The following is a 20265-nucleotide window of genomic DNA, read 5'->3' as shown; positions in this document are numbered from 1 at the left end:
AGCCCTGGCAAACTGAGACAGTATGTAAGGCCATTCATGATCTTATTTGGCTTATCTTAATCAAATCTTTTTAAAAATCCTACCTTTCCTGCGGGCCATGGTGGCACAGCTGGCAGAGTTCTCGCCTGCCACACGCGAGACCTGGTTTGTTTCCTGGTGCCTGCCCCTGCAGAAAAACAAACAAACAAACAAACAAAAAAAAAAACCCCTACCTTTCCACTCATCTCATACCACTTGCAATTCTGCTATTAAGCCATAATTTTTCCAACTTCTGTTTCTTTGCACGTATTCTCAGTCAGTTGTGCTTTTCTATCATTGACTTTTCAGCAAATGCCTTCTTTAACTGCAATCATCCTGTTCTAGCTTGCTAGCTGCCAGAATGCAATATACCAGAAACAGAATGGCTTTTAGAAAGGGGAATTTAATGAGTTGCTAGTTTACAGTTCTAAGACCAAGAAAATGTCCAATTAAAACAAGTCTATAGAGATGGCCAGTCAAAGATATCCAGGGAAAGATACCTTGGTTCAAGAAGGCTGATGAAGTTCAGGGTCTCTCTCTCATCAGAGAAGGCACATAGCAAACACAATCATAGTTTCTCCCTCAGCTGGAAGGGCACATGGAGAACATGGAGTCATCTGCTAGCTTTCTCTCCTGGTTTCCCATTTCATGAAGCTCCCTGGGAGGCATTTTCCTTCTTCATCTCCAAAGCGCTGGCTGATGAACTCTCTGCTTCATGGTGCTGCAGCATTCTCTGCTCTCTCTGAATCTCCTTGAATCTCCAAAATGTTTCCTCTTTTATGGGGCTCCAGAAACTTATCAAGACCCATCCAAATGGGTGGAGACATGTCATCACCTAATCCAGTTTAACAACCACTCTTGATTAAATCACATCTCCAGGGAGATGATCTGATTACAGTTTCAATCATGCAGTATTGAATAGGGATTATTCTGCCATTATGAAATGGGATTTAAATTAAAACATGGCTTTTCTAGGGGACATACATCCTTTCAAACCAGCACACATCCACAAGTTTTAGTAGGTTATTCCCTCTTCCCTACTCTCATACTACATAGCACAAACTTCTTCTACAAGCTTACCAAAGTACTTATCAATGCATACTTTCATCAATGTTCTGTACAATCCAGGGTGTGAGAACCAGTCTTAAAATTTTTATGTCCTAGTATCTGACACACAGTGGGTGGTCAATAAATGTGTGGCTGTAAATGGGGAGAAGTGCTATGGCCTGGTACCACGTCAATTGGGAAAATGAGAAAATGGGATGTTGTATTTTGGCGAGTAAAATGGAAGAGAGCACGTTAAAGTGATATGAATTAACTTGCCAGAAAGCACTGTAGCTAAGAGATGCTCAAGCTCCTCTACCATCCTCATTTTACTACAGATTAAACTCAAAAAGGGAGGTTGAAGAAGTCCCCAAAGTTTAAGTAGTGTGACTTTATTTTGGTGGCCTGGTGCGTTCCCCTCAGCATGTGAGTAAGGCGTAGGTTGAGAAGCAACAAGAACCCACCGCTAAAACGCAGCGCAGAATCTTTCCGCCAAATGCCGCCTTCAAGCCTTTTAGACTTTTGCCTACTCTTTGCGCATGCGTTAATCTCTCTTTCCCAATGGGCAGGACAGAGCCTCTGCTCCGAGTGGGTGGGGATAAGCAGTTTCCAAGGTGACCGAGCCTCGGCCTCGGTGGTGGATTGAGCGGGTCTGAGCTAGGTTTCCAGAGGGCTGCGAGTCATCGCCCAGTCAGCGCTGTCATGGCGGGCTTGCTGAAGAAGGTGAGGCGAGTAGAGGTCACTGTTTGAATTTAGACTGTAGAGACAGTCAGTTCGGGAGTCCCTTTTCTCGTGGGTGGTGGCGGTGACTGGCGCGGGCTCGGTGGTGCGTCCTGGGGACTCGTTCTGCACTGCCTACAGGGGTGAGCTGCTTAGTTGCTTCGCTCCTAGAGGCAGAAAAAAAACTCCGAACGAGCGAGGTTGAGAGACGGGTAGCCGGCTCCTTTTAGACCAGTTTTAAATCATAGTAGTTGTTTTGCCTTTCCTTAGCGTGTGGTAAGCGTGGAAACCTTTGGGATAACGTGAATCGTGTTTTGTTTTTGAACAGACCACTGGCCTTGTCGGATTGGCTGTAAGTGATAGTCCGCATGAGGTATGTACGTCGTCTTCTTTTTTTTCCCCTTCATTCCTGATTTCCCAAGGAAGGCTGAAACCTTGTTCTAAGGTTAATGTATGGTTTACTGCGGATATGGATATTTCAGGCACAAAATGACTACTCAGCGTGAACTCTTGAGACGAGCGGTTTCTGCTTCGTGGAGCAGATGCCAATTTTATTATTAGTATTATTATTGCTATGATCTCTTCCTAAGGCCACTTTCCCTGCTGACTTTTCCCATGGTTTTTATACGGCTTCACTTGTGTTTCTGTGGGCTTTCTCCCAACTCAGTATTTTCCACCTTTTCCACTTTTCACCGTTTCTGCCTAGGTGCCCTAGGTTCTGTGCCCTTTGGCCTACCGAAGGTAGCACTTTAGCAGTTGACTCTTTTTCCTCCATCCTGAGTTTTCCCTTCTACCAGGTCTTTTCCATCAGTGTGCAGAAATGCTCACTAAGAAACAAACGAATAAACAAAAACCCTCCCCTGATCCTTCTCCTCACCCTAGTAATCATACCGTTTCTCATCTTCCCTTTATAGATTATTCAAGAGAGTAATCTTACTGTGTCCAATTTCTTGCTTATCCTCTCACCCCCTTGAACCCACCCCAGTCACACATGGCCGGACTGCTCTTTCCAAGGTCCCAATGACCTTCACGTGATTAAATGCAACGGTCAGTTCTCTTTTCTCATTTTAATTGCCCTAATAACACATTTGGCACTCTTCTTGCCAAGCACTTTTTTTACTCAGCTTCAGGACACTGCGGTCTTCTCCTTTTTACTGTTTTCTTTTGTTATTTCCTTTTCTGGGTGCAATGTAATGTTTTTAAATATCATCTATACACAGATGACCCTTACATTTCCATATCAAACACTGACCTCTCTTTGTCTTGTATATTTAATTGCTTAGTGTACATCTCTTACTGGATGTCAGATAGATGACTCAAACTTCGACCCAAAATGGCATTGTTGATCCTTGCACTAAAACCTGACCTCTCTCATGCTTGCATATCTCAGTGAATGGCAACTATATTCTTCTAGTCACTCGGTTCAAAAATCTTGAAATCATCTTTGATTCCTTCCTTTCTTTCACACTCCACATTTGGTAGTTCAGTAAATCCTGTGGGTTTTACCTTGAAAATATATCTGGATTTTGACTACTTGTCACCGCCTCCTCTGTTACTCACCTGTCTGTTCTAAGGCACAGCACATCTCAGTTTGAATAGTAACATTTCAAGTGGTCAGTACTTACATTTATTTAGTGGCTAGGAAAATAGAATCAGCCATCTGTTATTGCTGTAGATAATTACGTTTTAACTTCCTCTTCCTTCTTGTTTTTGCTTCACTTTGGTCTTTTTTCAAACAAGCTACTAGAGCAAGTCTTAAAATGTATGTGAGGTCATGTCTTTCCTTTCCTCAGAATCCTCAAGTGGCTTTCTGTTTTACGCAGAATAAAAAAACAGAGTTCTGACAGTGGCCACAGGGTCACTATCTTGTTTTTGTTGTTTGTCTATCTCTACTAGAGTTTAATTTTTGATGAAGGCAGGAATTTTTTATTGTTTTGTTCAGTGTTATAGCTATGATTAGTGCATGGTATGTGCTCAGTCAGTATTGTTTGTTGAATCGATAAGTGAATGTCTTGATCTCATTATGAATTCTTAATGTCTTTAGACTCCTTATGTGTAATCTGAACTCATGGTTTTCCTTTCTAAATTTGTTTCTTTCCCTGTGGATGGTGTTTTTCTTGATGGCATCAGAAACTTTCTACTCCTAGTCTAGAAATTTGGATACTATAGTTGATACGTCTCTTTCCCTTGTACTTCATATTCATTCCAGTGATGAGTTCTGCTGATCCTTTTGTATGATACTCCTTTACTCAGACCTCTTTCCTGTTCCTATTGCTACTACCATAGTTTAGGCTCTTGCTTTTCTTTAGAAAAGTGCAACAACTTATTGGCCTTTTTGCCTGGTTGGTTTTTGATTTAATCCTCCTAACCCACTACTGACAGGCTAATTTCCCCAAAACAGATCTAATCATATGATTTTCCTAAATCTTTTAGTTGCTCAGGGAATAAAGCCCAAATGCTTTAACCTGGCATGCAGAGCCACTTAGAATCAGACTCACTTTTTTTTTTTTTCCTGCATTCATTTTATTAAGTACTAGCTTCATAAGCTCAAAAACTAAGAGAGACTGAGCTGGGCATAGCAACAACTAGGCAGAGCCACAAAAGGAAACAAATCCAAGCCTTGATATTTTCAAGGTTCTTTCAAGATAGAGTTGTTTGGACAGCACTTTCTAGAAGCTTAGTGATTTTGGAAAAGATCCCGTAAACAAGGGGTGTCAATAATTTATGGGTTTGATGCTCTCTGAAAATGAATTGCAAGGTTGTCTTGATATGATATGTTAAGTTGTTTATGCACTTTCTTAACAGTACAAGAATAATTACCCTCATTTGCTAAATTAGCCATCAAGTTTTGCATATATTACATTCCTGATAAATAACTACATTTAATGTGCGAAAGAACTTTCTTCATCTTTATATATTAAACTGTATATGATGTTCTTTTAAACTCTAAACAACTCTGGTGTACCTTCATTACTCATCTGTGGCTGTTATAAAACATTTATTTTTCCCATGTAATAAAGGTATCATAACAGTCTCTTCGTGGACATAACTTGGTAGCAAATATATGACAAAGTGCATACATGCCCTCTTTCAATAGGACACAGGAAATTACAGAATTTTAATTCAAACTCTTTAATGAAGTTTTATAAAATTAATAAAACATATCCCACCTTAACAACACTGGAGGAATAACACGGTAGGCACATACCCCTTGGATAAGAAGTTCCTTGAGCAGGCGTGTACAGCCACTTCCCACTATAAACAAGAAGCAAATACCATCCTTCAATCCCAGTTAGTAACTAAATTAACAGAAAGATGAGATTGCAGTGAATCACCACAATGCTAGTACTTGAATTGGGTGATGGTGAAAGTGCCTTTTTTTTCTTTGGTTGATAGTGGGCTCATTTATAAGGCTGCAGTACATTATTGGCAGTGAAAGGGCAATGTAATCTTAGGATGAAAGCAGAAAAAGCATTTCTAAAAAACAATAATAATAAAGTTAGAGTCTATCCTGAACTCAGCTCTGGATAAAACTTTCAAAAATGCAAATAAACATATACATATATACATACACACATATATGCATATCTAGAATTCAGAGGGATGAGGAAGCAACATAGTGAATGGACTCAACACCATGGTTAATTAGGCAGGGTGGAAAATTTCTGAATTTTTTATCAAGCATAGAAACTCATAGAAGATTTGACAGCTATAATCAAGCATGTAAAAGCTCTGTCAAATGAAAACATGACTATTTCTAGATTACCTAAAAAGACAATGCCATGTGGGAGTCAAATTTGGTTTGCTTTCAAGGAGAAGATTTAGAGTTGTTCCACTTTAAAGAGAGCTAATCATGGGCTTGTGGACCACAATTAGAAAGTTGTAAACAGGGTTGATAATCCCTTTCAACTCTTAAATTTTTTTTGATCAGCAAAATAAGCTCTATTTCTTTCACTTCTATTAAAATGTTTCTGTCCCTACTTTTTTTTTTATTTTTTATTTTTTTATTAATTAAAAAAAATTAACTAACACAACATTTAGAAATATTCCTTTCTACATATGCAATCAGTGATTCTTAATATCATCACATAGATGTATGATCATCATTTCTTAGTACATTTGCATCGATTTAGAGAAAGAAATAGCAAGACAACAGAAAAAGAAATAAAATGATAATATAGAGAAAAAAATAAAAATAAAAAATACAAAAAATATATATAAAAAAACGAACAAACAAAAAAACTATAGCACAGATGCAGCTTCATTCAGTGTTTTAACATAATTACATTACAATTAGGTATTATTGTGCTGTCCATTTTTGAGTTTTTGTATCTAGTCCTGTTGCACAGTCTGTATTCCTTCAGCTCCAATTACCCATTATCTTAACCTGTTTCTAACTCCTGCTGGTCTCTGTTACCAATGACATATTCCAAGTTTATTCTCGAATGTCGGTTCACATCAGTGGGACCATACAGTATTTGTCCTTTAGTTTTTGGCTAGACTCACTCAGCATAATGTTCTCTAGGTCCATCCATGTTATTACATGCTTCATAAGTTTATTCTGTCTTAAAGCTGCATAATATTCCATCGTATGTATATACCACAGTTTGTTTAGCCACTCGTCTATTGATGGACATTTTGGCTGTTTCCATCTCTTTGCAATTGTAAATAATGCTGCTGTAAACATTGGTGTGCAAATGTCCGTTTGTGTCTTTGCCCTTAAGTCCTTTGAGTAGATACCTAGCAATGGTATTGCTGGGTCGTATGGCAATTCTATATTCAGTTTTTTGAGGAACCGCCAAACTGCCTTCCACAGTGGTTGCACCATTTGACATTCCCACCAACAGTGGATAAGTGTGCCTCTTTCTCCACATCCTCTCCAGCACTTGTCATTTTCTGTTTTGTTGATAATGGCCATTCTGGTGGGTGTGAGATGATATCTCATTGTGGTTTTGATTTGCATTTCTCTAATGGCCAGGGACATTGAACATCTCTTCATGTGCCTTTTGGCCATTTGTATTTCCTCTTCTGAGAGGTGTCTGTTCAAGTCTTTTTCCCATTTTGTAATTGGGTTGACTGTCTTTTTGTTGTTAGTTGAACAATCTCTTTATAAATTCTGGATACTAGACCTTTATCTGATATGTCGTTTCCAAATATTGTCTCCCATTGTGTAGGCTGTCTTTCTACTTTCTTGATGAAGTTCTTCGATGCACAAAAGTGTTTAATTTTGAGGAGCTCCCATTTATTTATTTCTTTCTTCAGTGCTCTTGCTTTAGGTTTAAGGTCCATAAAACCGCCTCCAATTGTAAGTTTCATAAGATATCTCCCAACATTTTCCTCTAACTGTTTTATGGTCTTGGACCTAATGTTTAGATCTTTGATCCATTTTGAGTTAACTTTTGTATAGGGTGTGAGATACGAGCATATGGATATCCAGTTCTCTAGGCACCATTTATTGAAGAGACTGTTCTGTCCCAGGTGAGTTGGCTTGACTGCCTTATCAAAGATCAAATGTCCATAGATGAGAGGGTCTATATCTGAGCACTCTATTCGATTCCATTGGTCGATATATCTATCTTTATGCCAGTACCATGCTGTTTTGACCACTGTGGCTTCATAATATGCCTTCAAGTTCGACAGCATGAGACCTCCAGTTTCGTTTTTTTTCCTCAAGATGTTTTTAGCAATTCAGGGCACCCTGCCCTTCCAGATAAATTTGCTTATTGGTTTTTCTATTTCTGAAAAATAAGTTGTTGGGATTTTGATTGGTATTGCATTGAATCTGTAAATCAATTTAGGTAGGATTGACCAGACTCACTTTTTCTCCAACTTTATCTCCTAAAGCATTTCCTTTATGTTCCATATTTTAGCCCAGGGCTGTTCAATAAAAATAGATTGTGAGCCATGCCCAGGGCTGTTCAATAAAAAGAAAATGTCACACATGTGAGCCATCTTTATAATTGTAAATGTTCTGTGACCTATGTTAAAATAAAAAAGGCAAAATTAATTTAAATATTATTTTAACTTACGATTTCCATTTAAAATCAATATAAGAAAATAAATGAGATATTTTATAGTGTTTTTTTGTATTAAATCTTAAAAATCGAGTGTATTTACAGTCACAGCACATCTCAATTTGGATAACCACATTTCAAGTGCTCAGTACTTATATTTAGCTAGTGGCTGGGAAAATAAAGTCATATACTAATTCCTTTATGTACCCTGTATTTTCTGCCATTCAATCCTGTGTATTTTATGTGTTAAATTGCCTTTTCCAACATCTCAAGTCTCCATGTGGACTACCCCTCCAGTCCTTCGTAGAGACTGCTTTCTCTGTGAACCCTTCTCTGATCTTTTGAGTTTCATTTATTGAAACTTAGTATGTGTTACCCAGTGTTCTAAGTTATAAAGCACCCTGTGAGTAGTTATTATTATCCCCATTTTACATATGAAAAATGAAGGCCTAGAAATGTTAAGTAACCTGTCTCATATTGTACAACTAGGGGAGTAGAGTCAGAGTAAAATCCAGGCAGTCAGGGTCCACTTAGCATATTGGTGAGTACTGGTTCCTTTCTCTGCATCTCCCTGCCACACACACGTTTATTTTATTTTTTGGTGTTTACCATTTTTTTTTCTTTTATGTCTTATCCTGTAGACCTTAAACATAAGGGATATGAAATCTATCTATGTCTAGTCTATTTTTATATACCAATAGCATATGTATGGTATTGTACATTTAGTTCCTCAGTATATTTTTATGGCAGAAATAAATTACCCTCAGGGGAAGGGTTTATATATTTATAATTATTGAAATACGGTTGCTCATACCTAGAGTGACCGTATGTCCTATTTACGTGGACAGTTCTGATTTACACCTGTATCTTGGCATACTTATTAATAGTATTTCCTTTTATTTTCAGAAGTGTTCGTTTATAAGATAACTAAGATGTTCACTCTATTCATAACATTATTTATTTTCTTTATACTGTATTAGTCATTCCTGGTTCTCATCTGTATTTCTCCAGAAATAGATTTATTTTTATCAGGAAAGATAAAAATAAAAAAATCTTTACAAGCCAAAATTAGTTAGAGTAAAACTTTTTCACTAAATGTTTTTTAAAAAAGTGTACACATTGTATATTTATATTAGAGAAGGTAAGAATAAAATATGATTATTACATTTTAGTGTGTAGATGTATTTTTTGTTAATATGTTTTCTTAAAAATAGCTAGAAAAGGATATAATAGTGTTAAAATAAAGTGATCGTAGAGATGGGATTATCTGTGATGTATTTTCTTTATACCTGTGAATACTCACTGCAATGAGCACATGTTAAAATATGGTGGCTCGGTGTTAGAGAATACAATGAAGATAGCATATAGGATAGATTGCACAGATGACTGCTAAAGGCTTCAATAGGTACATCCCTACATAATGGTTGTGGAAATAAGAAAGAAATAAATATTAGGATCCAAGTCTCTTGACTAGGTCTTTCCATTATCATACCTGTTGCTAAAATTAAGAAGAAATGAGCGTGCAAACACATACATAACGCATATATATACACCATTCTGATTAATTACTAGACATACTGTACCTTAGTATAATAAAATACTCTTTACTATGCAATGTCATTCTAATATATAAATAAATAACATCTAAATGTACAGATTTTTTTTTTTTTAAACAGATTACTGTTTAAGGAAAAAAAAATCTCGGGACCTTCAAGGCTGATGTATGTGTGTGTAGTGTATATAATATATAAGTGAAATTAGGTATGAACTCCTTTGGATTTTATGTAATTATATTAAAACAAATTTCAAGTTAAATACAAAGAAATATGAAACATTTCAACAATATGTATATTTCAAATTAAATACAAAGAAATATGAAACATTTCAACAATATATAGATTTATGTGAAACATTTAATGAAAAAGCCAGTTCATTTTTGCATGTTTTGTACATTTTCCCTTCTTAGTTCTATTCCATGCTTCTTTTCTTCTATCCTTTTCCCCCTTTTATTTAGCCACCTCCTGTCTATCGAGTTTATTTATGACTATATCTGTTATTTATGAACTGTTGTGAGTTGGGATCTACCATCATGACTGCTTATCATATGATTTTACCACTGATTACTATACTGGACTGTACATTCAGTGTGCTTCAATATGTGCTGGACGGTGATTCAGTTCACTTGCTACTTTCTCTATTCAGCCTTTACCAGAACCATTTGCATGCATAAACACTGGAATATTATGATTGTATGCAGTTAAAAGTATATCATATCATAATCTAGGATATGTTTGTATTTTATTTCAACAGAAATTCAAATATTGAAATTCAAAGACTTGAAAAAAATTGGAATTTGCAGTGCCTAAGGATATCAGTTTGAGATACATTGGTTTAGTCAATGATTTGATTTCAGAAAAAAGTCATTAACAACAAGTTAGATTGTGGGTCTCTTTTACTTGTTATCGTATCTTTGACTTTTATACAATTTTTATAAAGTTTAGGAGTTTTATATTTATGTTCATGTTTTTACTAAGCTGTAAAGGATATGAAAAGAGTACAGACATGAAATTGTGGCAAGGAAAAGTTAAATGTTGATATTTTAACATATAGAAATTTGTATGATTTTTCTTTTCAGAGGCTAAGAATATTGTACACAAAGATCCTTGATGTTCTTGAGCAAATTCCTAAAACTGCAGCATATAGAAAGTATACAGAACAGATTATAAATGAGAAGCTTGGTATTGTTAAAGCGGTAAGTAGCTAACTTGGTTTTGTTTTCTTAGATTTATGGTATCCAGTGTAACATTTAATGAAAAAGTCAGTTCATTTTTTGCATATTCTGTGCATTTTCCCTTCTTGGTTCTATCCATGCATGCTGCTTTTCTTCCATCCTTTTGCCCTTTTTTTTCAGCCAATTCCTGGTATTAGTACTCTCCTGTTCTAGTTTGCTAGCTGCCAGAATGCAACACACCAGAGACGGATTGGCTTTTAATAAAAGGGGATTTATTTTGTTAGTTCTTCAGAGGAAAGGCAACGAACTTTCCACTGAGGTTCTTTCTTACGTGGAAGGCACAGGATGGTCTTCTGGTCTTCTCTCCAGGCCCCTGGGTTCCAACAACTTTCCCCGGGGTGACTTCTTTCTGCATCTCCAAAGGCCTGGGCTGAGCTGTGAGTGCTGAGATGAGGAATGCCGAGCTGCTTAGGCTGTGCTATGTTGCACTCTCTCATTTAAGCACCAGCCAATTAAGTCAGACGTCACTCATTACAGCAGGCATGCCTCCTAGCTGACTGCAGATGTAATTAGCAACAGATGAAGTTCACGTACCATTGGCTTGTGTCCGCAGCAACAGAACTAGGTATGCTCACCTGGCCAAGTTGACAACTGAATCTAACTACTACACCTCCCTATACAAGGTTCTGTTAAATACTGTAGTACAAGAATAAGGTCAAGTTCTTGCCCTGGGGTAACATTCTGTCTGTTCCTTTTAACTTTCTTCCCTATCTAGTCTTTCATCAATCTTTTGCTTCTTTAGATTTGTCAATCATTATCTCTTTGCTCTAGTCTCAGGATGGAGAAAAATGAAAATGAAACAAAAAAATCTGTGTTGTGCTTTCGCTGTTAGAAATAATTATTTTAAAAAGAGTTTCATTGCCTAAAAAAGAGGAGCGAGTTATTTTTTTTTAATTTTTTATTGTATAGTATAAAATACATACAAAGCAAAGAAATAAAAAAGCAATAGTTTCAAAGCACTCTTCAACACATAGTTACAGGACAGATCCCAGAGTTTGTCATGGGCTACCGTATGATCCTCTCAGATTTTTCCTTCTAGCTGCTCCATACAGTAGGCTTAAATATTTTTTTATCACCACAATCAACTTTTTTTCTTTCTTTTTTGTGAAAAATATCATATATAAAAAAAAGCAATAAATTTCAAAGTATAACACCACACTTATTGTAGAACATATTTCAGAGTTTGACATGGGTTACAGTTCCACAGTTTTAGGTTTTTTACTTCTAGCTGCTCTAAGATACTGGAGACTAAAAGAGTTATCAGTTCAGTGATTCAGCAGTCTTATTGAAGCAAGTTATTATTAACTACCAAGAATTATACTATTTTATAGCTCTTATGTTAAAGACTTTACATAGAAGCGCAGTTGATTACAGCTGATATTCTTATACAAACTATATTAAACTATTGTTTATGCTAGCTATTATTTCATGGATTTAAGTAATTATCCAAAATAGTGTTAATAAATTGACAGTAATTTACAAACATGCATAAAGAGTGTTAATGTGTTTTTCTTATTATATTACCAAACTCTTTAGTCCAAAGAGAGTTCTTTGTTACCTTCTTTTTAAGCAAAATAATGCAGTTTGAATTGGAGCGCTTATTTTTAGCCTTGCAATTTTGTAAGTAATTTGCTGATTAAAGTTGCTTAAGGAGAAGTTCTTATTTCTTTTGTTTTCATGTTTTCTGTAAAGAAAATGGGTGTATGCATTTTTTTCATATCACAGATTAAGAAATTTCTCATTTTCTTTTTGTAAGGTGAATTTCTTCAACTCTGCTCTTGATGCTTTATCTATCTTCTCAGTGACCTTGTTCCCCTTTAATCATTCATCTTCTTTGTCCTCTTTTCAGCCTCTCCTTTTTTATTATCATCTTCTTTATAGCCTCAAAATGTTTTTATGTTTTTTCCTATCTTAAAAAAAAAAGAAAAAAAAATCTCTCTATTTTCCTTTACTTATTGCCCTATTTCTCTTTTCTTTCATAGCCAATGCCAATCGAAGAATAGTTTATTCATACTGTCATTACTTCCACACTTACTAGTTCTTAAATTCTTAACTCTGACCTGGGTTGTTTCAGTAACCTTGTAATTCATTTATGTTGGGGTTGTTAAAGACTATTTGTATTGTACTGTTTATTTATTGTCCCAGCGTACTTTGTAATTTGCCCCATGCTGCCAACAGTAATTTCCTTTTCAGTACATAAATCTGATCATGATCTTTTCTTTTTTTAATTGAGAAATATTCACACACATACAATTCCATACATGGTGTGCAATCAGTAACTCACAGTATCATCACGTAGTTGTTTATTATTGACCATGATCGCTTTTTTGAACATTTATATCACTCCAGAAGAAGAAATAAAAAGAAAAAAGAAAAACTCATACATACCATACACCTTACCCCTCCCTCTCATTGACCACTAGTATTTCCATCTATCTAATTTATTTTACCCTTTGTCCCCCGTAGTATTTATTTATTTTTTTATCCATGCTTTTGAACTCACCTGTCCATACCCTGGATAAAGGGAGCATCAGACATAAGGTTTTCACAACCACAGTCACATTGTAAAAGTTACATGTTATGCAAGCATCTTCAAGTATCAAGGCTACTGGAACACAATTCAATAAGTTCAGTTACTTTCCTCCAGATACTCCAATGCACCATAAGCTAAAAAGGAATATCTATATAATGCATGAGAATAACCTCCAAGATAACCAAGAAGTTTCTTGGTTTGAAATCTCTCAGCCACTGAAACTTTATTTTATCTCATTTCTCTCTTATCCCTTTTGTCATGAAGGTTTTCTCAATCCCTTGATGCTGGGTCCTGGCTCATCCAGGATTCCTGTCCCACATAGTCAGGGAGATTTACATCCCAGGGAATCAGATTATGATCTTTTCTCCTTAAAACTTTTCTCTAGTTTCCTTGAGTGTCTTTCAAAGCTTGACTTCAAAGATTTATGCTGAGCTGGCTATGGGAGACTTACCTCACTACCTTATTCTGCATAATTTTGCTCTATATCCAGGTTTGGGGACCACTGGTTATAGAATAAAGTCCTTAACATTGTATATAAGACCTTCTAAGGTCTGGCTGGAGGTTAACATCTCTGTCTTTTCCTGTCATTTCCTATTTTGTACCCTTTGTGTACTTAAGTAATACTGGACTGCTGATAGTTTTGTGAATTCCATGTAACTTTATCCTTGCATTCTTTTTTATTTTCTCTTCCCTCTTCCTGGAATGTCCTTACCTTGCCTTGTCTGAAAAATTCTTACGCAGTCCTCAGGAATCATCACTTCCTCCAAAGCCTGTTTTTTTAACCTCCTTGAATAGAGTTGAAAATTCCCTCTCTTCTCTTCCAGTGTACCTGTCATGCTGTATTGTTGTTGCTGTTTTTATTATTATTATATTCTTCTCTACTAGCCTATAAGCTACTTGTGAATGATGATGGATTCATCTTTGTATCCCAAGAATCTTAGCATGGTACCTGGCACAGGAGGTCCCTTAGAAATATTTGTTTATCCAAAAGACTCAATACAAATAGTTTTCTACACCCCAGGAATTTCATAAAAGTTATATTGCTAATTCCTGTTTTTGGTAAAATTATCACAGATTTTAAATCCTGCATAGTAGAGCCACACATAAGTCCTTAGTGAATATTGTTATGATTATGAAATACCTGTTTACTAAGCTAAAATGGAAATAAAAGTAAGTCTCTTTTTAGATTTTGATTTGAGAGATAGTAATACCATATTGATAAAAGGCATTGGTCTGATGACTGCCCAAAATTTTAATCTCAACTCTTAACACTTACTACCTGAAGTGACTTTTGGCATATTACCCACTCTTTTCTGTCTCAATTTCCTCACTTATGATGTGGGTAAAATAATACCTACCTTGAACACTTACTGCTAGGACTGAATGAGCTAATGTATGTAAAGTGTTTGACATAGTCTCTGGCATATGGTGAACATTCAGTACATGGTACCTGATTAGGCTTAATAGCATTATGCCATTAGTAAATATAAAGTGCATTATTGACTCATCATCAGTAAAACAAATTTTGAATTGTTTTCTTAACACAAACTCATTCTGACTTGAAAATATTGTTGAACATTCCTTGCCTTCTTTTTATTTGCCTTCCTGGCTCTCTTATCACAGTGATGAACCTCTCTGTTTTGTTTTTGATTTTGGCCTCATAGTTCAATTAATTCTTTGTTAAACAGTCTTTCTCAACTATGTTCATCTGTTTAATACAGTTCTTTTTCCCTATCTTTTCCATCTTTTTTTTTATTCATTTGTGTATTCAGGAATCAGTATTGAGTGCCTATACCATGCCTCTTGGTTCTAGGCTTGGAAACTAATGCCTAAATGGCAGTGAACAGACAGATTAAATATCCCTGCTGTTGTTGAGATTACACATTAGTGATAGGAAGCAAAAAAAAAAAAGTAAAATAAGTAAGTATATGAATATGCAAAGTATATAGTATGGTTAGAAATTAGTAAGTGCAATATAAGAAAATAAAACAAGGAAAGACGGTATATTAGCTAGGGTTCTCTAGAGAAACAATCAGCAGGAGATATCTATATACACAATTTATAAAAGTGTTTCCTGTAACCTTGGGGATGTGGAGTCCAAGATCTGTAGGTAGGGCAGGCCATGAGCTGCCAGCTCTAATGAAGGTCCTCACGGAACTCTCAGGAAAGGCTGGTTGGGCATCTGTGGGGATGTAAGAGTCCAAGATCTGTAGGCCACAAGCTGGCAGCTTCCTTGAAGGTCCTCACGGAACTCTCAGGAGAGGCTGGTTGGCTGAAGTAGAAAGAGTGATTGTCATTTCTGAATCCTTTAAAGCCTTCTGGTGATCGGATTAAGTACCACTCATTTCAGAAGATAGTCCCCTTAGCTGATTGCAAATGGAATCAGCTGTGGATGCAGCTAACGTGATCAGGATTTAAGTTCATGAAATGTTCTCATGGCAACAGACAGGCCAACGCTTGCCAGACCAAACAACTGAACCACCACCATCTGGCCAAGTTGACACATGAACCTAACCGTGACAGGTGGTATGTGCCAGAGTGGGGATAATATGTTTTAGTTTCCTATGGCTAGTGCAACAAATTACCACAAATTGGGTAATTTGAAACAAGATTTATCATTTCACTGTTCTGGAGGCCAGAAGTCAAAAGTCAGTATTACTGAGCCAAAATCAAAGTTAGGGTAGGGCTGTACTCCCTCTGGAAACTCTAGGAGATAATTGGTTCCTTGCTTCTTCCAGCTTTTGGTAGCTGCTGACATTTCTTAGCTGTGGCCACATCCTTGGAATCTCTGCCTTTGTGGTCACATTTCCTTCTCCTCTTCTGTTTATAATCTCTCTCTGTCATATAGGGATTCTTATGACTGCATATATGGTCCATTTAGATAACCCATGATAACCTCCCCATTTTAAGATGCTTCGTTTAATCACACCTGCATAATCTTTACCATATAAGGTAACATTCAGTTTCCACAGATTAGGATGAGGTGGAGGAATTATTCAGCCTACTGAATTGTCTTTACCAAGAGGGTGATATTTGAGCAAAGACTTAAAGGAAATAAAGGAACAGGTATGCAGATGTTCTGGGCTAACCAGTAGATGCCCTGAGGCAGGAAAGTGCCAATTCCTGTCTCTTTCTCCTTTTCATTCCATTTATGTGCTAAAAGCCTACCCATAATGAAAATGCCTCATTTATATATATATTCCTGTATATGTGTAGGGCATGGTTTTTGGCTCTCAGAAAGTTCAGTTTACTAGGCAATAAATGCCATTGAATGTGCTAAATGTTATATTTGTTACCATTTAATTTTTAAAAAACTTTTTCTATTGGAGAAGTTTTAGTTTATAGAAAAATTAGGCAGCAAGTCCCGAGTTTCTGTATTACTCCCTGCATACGCACACACATAGGTTTCCCTATTCATACTTTGCATTAGTGTGATACATTTGTTACAACTAATGAAACAATATTATTATAATTATCCTATTAATATAGTCCATAGTTTACATTAGGATTCACTCTCTGTAGTATACGGTTTTATCTTTTAAAAAATTTTTTTATTCTAATAACATTCAACCTAAAACTTTCCATTTCAACTACTTTCAAATATACAATCCAGTGGTTCTAATTATATTCAAAATGTTGTGCTACCATCACCACCATCTATTACCAAAAGTTTGCCATCTTCCCGAACAGATTGAAGTATAATGTACATAAAAACATGTGCAGAGCTTGGATTTTCACAAATGTCACATCCATGCTAACACCAGATCAAGAAATAGGACTTTACCAGAATGCTAAAACCCTCATTGTCTCCAGTATGCTACACCTTTAAATGTAACTGCTATTCTGACCTCTAACGCTGTAGATTAGTTTTGCTTGTTTTTGAGATTTATGGAAATGAAATCATCAGTATGTGTGCTTTTTGAGTCTGGGTTCTTTTGCTTAATTTTATGTTTGAGAGAATCTTCTATGTTGCCTATAGTTGAGTTTTTCATTCTTGTTGCCGTGTAGTATTCTTTTGTAAGTGTATATCATAATCCATTGATCGTTTCTAGTATACATGGTCATTTGAGTTGTTTCTAGTTTGGGGCTATAATGATTTGTGCTTTTATGAACATTCTTGAAAATATCATTTGGTTAACTGCATTTCTCTTTGCTATATACCTGGTAGTGGAATTTCTGGGTCATAGGGTAGCATTTATATTTAATGTTAATGCTCTCAGAGGAGATATAAGAAATAGTAAGAAAAATAAAGTAGTATAAAGTGATATTAATCTGAATTTTAAAAAGATCAGATTAGGAATAATATTTCTTATCCTTGGTGATCATGACAGTAAATATTTAACACATTTTTACATTAAGACAAAAAAAAGACAATAAAATAGTAGAGAGATGAATTGGGATTGAACCAAAATAGTTCGTATGAATTTAAGTCTGATGAAAGAGAAATTAATTATGTTTGTGATAAGTACTGTTTTTTAATAGAGCTTTTTTTTTCGCATGGGCAGACTCCAGGAATTGAACCCATGTCTCTGGCATATATAACTTTTTTAAATATTGGATTTTGAAATTGTTAAAACATTTTTTCTTTTCCTTTTTCTGAAATTATAGGAACCAGATGTTAAAAAATTAGAAGACCGTCTTCAGAGTGGTCAATTAGAAGAGGTGATTCTTCAGGTAAAGAAAAAAGTCGGATATTTTAATGTTTGCTTTCAAATGTTTATTTTATACAGAGGTACAAAAGTGGTATTTCTGAACTAGAGTATAACTAGAATTTCTTAATTTCTACCACCTTATCAAATATAAAACTAATCATATGTAGAAAATTCTATTCTTTCAACCTGTGTGTCTCAGTTAAGTATTTATCATTGATTACAACCTGCATTTATGAGACTTCTGTTGGAAATTTAGAATTAGATATTTTCTTTGATTTCAGTCAGCATGTGCTTGTTAGCCTTACCTTAGTTATTTTAATAATTTTATCTTTTAAGATACAAATATTTATTTTTATTTTTAAACACTTGGTATATTTTTGATATGAAAAAATACAGTTTTCTTCAGTCACAGTCTTCACTTTATTAGGTTTATTGCAGTGCTGTGTGTGTGTGTATCAGTCAACGAATTGAATGCAAAGCTTTGCTTAGTAACCTAGGCACTGGGAAAACATCTTTTGAATAAGAGAAAATTTTGTCTTCAAAGAGCTGATATTCTAGAGCAGTGCTGTTCAATAGAAATATAATGTGAGCTACATATGTGATGTTAGATTTTCTTGCAGCCACATTAAAAAAGTAAAAATAAACAGGTTAAATTAATTTTAATAATTTAAACTATTAATTTAATTAAAATTAAACTCATATCTAAAATATTATCATTTAAGTATATACCAATATAAAAATTACTGTGATATTTTATATCCTTTTGTATTAAATATTCAAAACCTGGTGTTCTATTTTTCTAGCTGCTGGAATGCAATATACCAGAAATGGAATGGTTTTTACAAAGGGGAATTTTTTAAATAGCAGTTTACAGTTCTAAAGCCGTGAAAATGTCCAAATTAAAGCAAGGCTATAGAAGTGTCCAATCTAAGGCATCCAGGGAAAGATACCTTGGTTTAAGAAGGCCAGTGATGTTCAGGGTTTCTCTGTCAGCTAGAAAGGCACATGTGAACATGGCAATGTCTGCTTAGCTTTCTCTTCAGGCTTCTTGTTTCATGAAGTTCCCCCCAGGGCTGTTTTCTTTCTTTATCTCCAAAGGTCCCTCACTCCCTGGGATCTCATGTTTCTCCTGGCTCTGAAGCTTTTTAAAAAATGCTTCCTCTTTTAAAAGATTCCAGTAAACTATTCAAGACCCACCTGGAACGGGTAGAGTCACATCTCTCTCTAATCAAGGTTAATACCCACAATTGGGTGCATCACATCTCAGTGAAGATAATCTAATCAAGCTTCTAACCTACAGTGCTGTATAGGAATTAAAAGAAAAGACTGCCTCCACAAGATCAATCAGGATTAAAACATGACTTTTCTAAGGCACATAATCCTTTCAAACTGGCATACCCAGCCACATCTGAATTTAGACCATCTAAATCTCAAGTGCTCAATAGCCACATGTGAGTAGTAGCTACTGTATCAGACAGTTTATTTTTAGAGGAATCAGGAAAGGATAATATTTCAGTAGCCAGAAGAAAGAGGAAGTGGGCAGTAGGGGCCACTGAGCAGAGGTAGGCACCATCTTTACCCCCCACAATATCTAGGTGGGATGGAAGAAGCATGGATTTCCAAGACACCCAGGCCAAAACAGGCTCAGAGAAACAGCCATCCTTAGGGATATGTTTAGCTGTATTATTTTCTCATTTCAGTATTGGTAAATACCTCTATCCTGAAATTTCTATAAATCCATTAGTCTGCTCTTTAACTCATTGTATACATTTAACTCAGTTTGTGTACATTTCATTTTAGGCTATTGTTACTAAACATTCGTTGAATTTTTGTACAACTACTTGCATGTTTAGCTGTAGAATCATAGTCTCAACCAAGTGTTCATCCTCAAAGTTAGCTAGAGCAGGCAATTAAGATTGGACATTTATCAGTTGAACTTGGAACACTCTAATTATAGCAGATTTCAATCAAATAGAAGAAGTTAAAAGACAGTTTATACCATATTCATAATAATTGTATGGCTGTGAGGAGGTGATTTCGTTTACGTAATATTCAACATTTGATGATAGTACAGTTTGTTATTAATAGGCAAGTAGCAGCACCAATAGTTAAGTTTGAAATTATTAGTTATGAGAAATATTTATTGAACAATATAATCAAATGATTGCTTAAAAATTTTTTTATTAACAGGCTGAAAGTGAACTAAGTCTGGTGAGAAAAATGATGCAGTGGAAACCATGGGAGCCTTTGGTGGAAGAACCTCCCACCAATCAATGGAAATGGCCGATATAATCATCATTAAATGACTTTGGTCTGTTAATGGGAAAATGGTGTAATTAAATGTCCTGGTATATCATTAAAGATGTTTTCATATTGTTGACATTTTAGAATCAAGAAAATTGGGACAAAATATATTTAGGAAACTGTTAAAATTAGTGATTAGTTCACAATTATGGTGATAGGGACTTGTGTATCAATTTTTGATGTTTAAAG

The 20265-nt window shown here is 35.5% G+C and overlaps 1 protein-coding gene across 1 annotated transcript; it reads left to right on the top strand.

Moving 5' to 3' along the window:
• Nucleotides 1-1670: 1670 nt before the first annotated feature.
• On the top strand, nt 1671-20152 carry NDUFA5 (NADH:ubiquinone oxidoreductase subunit A5). The gene is made up of 5 exons (XM_077120625.1): nt 1671-1785; nt 2111-2155; nt 10432-10548; nt 17729-17794; nt 19963-20152. The coding sequence occupies exons 1-5, from the start codon at nt 1765-1767 to the stop codon at nt 20062-20064; spliced, it is 351 nt and encodes a 116-aa protein (XP_076976740.1). The 5' UTR covers nt 1671-1764; the 3' UTR covers nt 20065-20152.
• Nucleotides 20153-20265: the final 113 nt, after the last annotated feature.

The sequence above is a fragment of the Tamandua tetradactyla genome, chromosome 1 (assembly GCF_023851605.1).
Source record: "Tamandua tetradactyla isolate mTamTet1 chromosome 1, mTamTet1.pri, whole genome shotgun sequence".
Lineage (NCBI taxonomy): Eukaryota > Metazoa > Chordata > Mammalia > Pilosa > Myrmecophagidae > Tamandua > Tamandua tetradactyla.
This window is presented reverse-complemented; position numbering and strand designations above follow the sequence as displayed.

Coding starts and splice junctions, on each gene's coding strand:
- NDUFA5 (XM_077120625.1), top strand. CDS start 1,765: ATGGCGGGCTTGCTGAAGAAG. Junction 10,549..17,728: donor AGCTTGGTATTGTTAAAGCG/GTAAGTAGCTAA, acceptor CTGAAATTATAG/GAACCAGATGTTAAAAAATT. Junction 17,795..19,962: donor TAGAAGAGGTGATTCTTCAG/GTAAAGAAAAAA, acceptor TTTTATTAACAG/GCTGAAAGTGAACTAAGTCT.